This window comes from Ochotona curzoniae, unplaced genomic scaffold, assembly GCF_017591425.1.
Source record: "Ochotona curzoniae isolate NIBS_2020 unplaced genomic scaffold, NIBS_Ocur_1.0 contig_3273, whole genome shotgun sequence".
Classification (NCBI taxonomy): Eukaryota; Metazoa; Chordata; class Mammalia; order Lagomorpha; family Ochotonidae; genus Ochotona; species Ochotona curzoniae.
In genome coordinates, this window is record NW_024465787.1 from 3,301 (window position 1) to 5,608 (window position 2,308).

General features: G+C 38.5%; 1 protein-coding gene across 1 annotated transcript; it reads left to right on the top strand.

Moving 5' to 3' along the window:
* The first annotated feature begins 578 nt into the window (after positions 1-578).
* LOC121156180 (olfactory receptor 12-like) lies at positions 579-1,580 on the top strand. The gene has a single exon (XM_040979771.1). The coding sequence runs from the start codon at positions 579-581 to the stop codon at positions 1,578-1,580; it is 1,002 nt and encodes a 333-aa protein (XP_040835705.1).
* Positions 1,581-2,308: the final 728 nt, after the last annotated feature.

Consider the following 2,308-nt stretch of genomic DNA (forward strand, 5'->3'; position numbering starts at 1 on the left):
GCTTAAGACTGTTCTACTCTTCAATTGTTAATAAACCCTTCATGCATCTTCTGGTTTCTTTGTTGATGCAATGAATAGGTTTTTAAGATGTTTGGGTCATTGAAAACATTACTTTCCACAGATTCAACTTCATGTACACTTTCAACAATCCTGCCACGTAGCTTTTTTGGTAAATGTCATTAGGTAGAGGAGGTTTTCTGAGACATCGTTGTAACTGGTTGTTTAGATTCTTTCAGACTGAGGTAAAATTAGGAGTCAGCTCATCTAACATAAAGCTCTCAAGCAATAGTTTAAACTGATACATAACATCACTGCTTCCAACATCCTTTGCCCATCCACATCTGTCCTATATTTTTTGAGAATAAATCTAATAGAAAAACCTAGACCACTCCATTTGGTTGTGTGTTGCATGCTTCTGCACTTAAAGCTGTTGCGGTTAACAGCTTGGCACAAAAAAATCTGAATTTATATGGACATTTTTCTTTTAGTTCCCAATTGGGAAATTGACTTAAAATGTTGACTTAAGATTTCTTTATGTATGGTGATAACAATCTCATTTTCCCGGCTAGGTGTCAGCCATGAAGAGTGGCCTGAACGGGACTTATTCCAAGGTGACCGAGTTTATTCTGCTGGGATTCCGGACATCTCCTGAAGTACAGATCCTCTTATTCTCGCTGTTCTTGCTCATCTACACAGTCATTGTGATGGGGAATATCAGCATGGTACTGATCATTCGGACAGACTCCAGACTCCACACGCCCATGTATTTCTTCCTCAGAAATTTATCCTGTGTAGATCTCTGCTACTCCACTGTCATCGCTCCCAAAACGCTGGCTCTGTTCTTGTCCCAAGACAAGAAAATCTCTTACAATGGCTGTGCGACACAGTTCTTCTTCTTTGCTCTCTTTGTGGGGACGGAAGGATTTCTTCTGGCCGTGATGGCATATGATCGCTTCTCAGCCATTTGTTTTCCGTTCTTGTATACCGTGCGCATGTCTCAGCCTGCTTGCGTCCGTTTGGTGGTTGGTTCCTATATCTGTGGGGGCATCAACTCCATGATACAAACAGGCTTCACCTTCAGCCTGCGTTTCTGTGGAGAAAACAGATTGGACCACTTTTTCTGTGATGTCCCAGCCCTCATCAAGATCTCTTGTGTTGACCCCTTCGTGAATGAGCTTGTGCTCTTTATCCTCTCTGCGCTCATGATCATCAGCACCACAACCGTCATTCTGGTTTCCTACGCCTACATCCTCGCCACCGTCCTCAGGATCCCCTCAGCCCACGGCAGGAGGAAGACCTTCTCCACCTGTGGCTCCCACATCACCGTGGTGAGTTTATTCTATGGAACTGTGTTCTTCATGTACGCCCAGCCGGGGGCCATCTCCTCATCAGAGCAAAGCAAGGTCGTGGCTGTGTTCTACACGCTGATCATACCTATGCTGAATCCTCTGATTTATAGTTTAAGGAATAAAGAGGTGAAAAGTGCCTTGAAAAGGATTTTGGTGAAAAAAAAATATCTTTTCATTAACCTCCGCCCATCTACAAAACTAACAGTCAACCAAGAACAATATAATCCGTAACTTTCTGTGGAAGAATTTCAGTGCTAAGTGTTGGCCATTATGAATTGTTTTCATTGAGGAAAATCATCAACAGATCCCTTTGAAAATAATTAAATTCAAACCGTTGGTGAGAGAGCTAAAATCCCAACCTCAATAAAAATGGAGATTTTTAACTTCTTGATAATGTGATATCAAGATATTACATAAACTTGTGATTCTTACTTCATTTGTCTTGGTTGTACATAAAATTACAATTAAAATTTAAAATACCGAATTAACATATAAATACATAAAGTAAATTTATTAGTATAATTTGTGTATACAGGTAAATATCCACATATTCATCTACCTATTGGAAAGACAGCTGGACACTAACTGAATATTCTATATTTTTTATCTTATGTAGATCATAATGAAATTTTCTTAACCTTTACAAAGGAATTAATAATGCTGTGTCAATGCAAATTATTGTTCATATAAATCATACAGAGGAATGGTACCAAGTATTATGCCACAGTATTGATAAATCATCTAAATATTAATGATTCCACCAAGAAGCAAAATAAAAATAACTTGGATATAATTGTTTCAAAACTCTCTTGTCATAGAAGTCTTAAGTGTTTGACAAATAATCAGTATCGTGCTTATTGCTTTAAAACTCAAGTTCTGCTCATATTCTTATATATAATTAGCAAAATTTATATATTATTTGAGGGTGGGTCTCAGGACAGGGTGTCTCATGCATGGAT

Coding starts and splice junctions, on each gene's coding strand:
- LOC121156180 (XM_040979771.1), top strand. CDS start 579: ATGAAGAGTGGCCTGAACGGGACTTATTCCAAGGTGACCGAGTTTATT.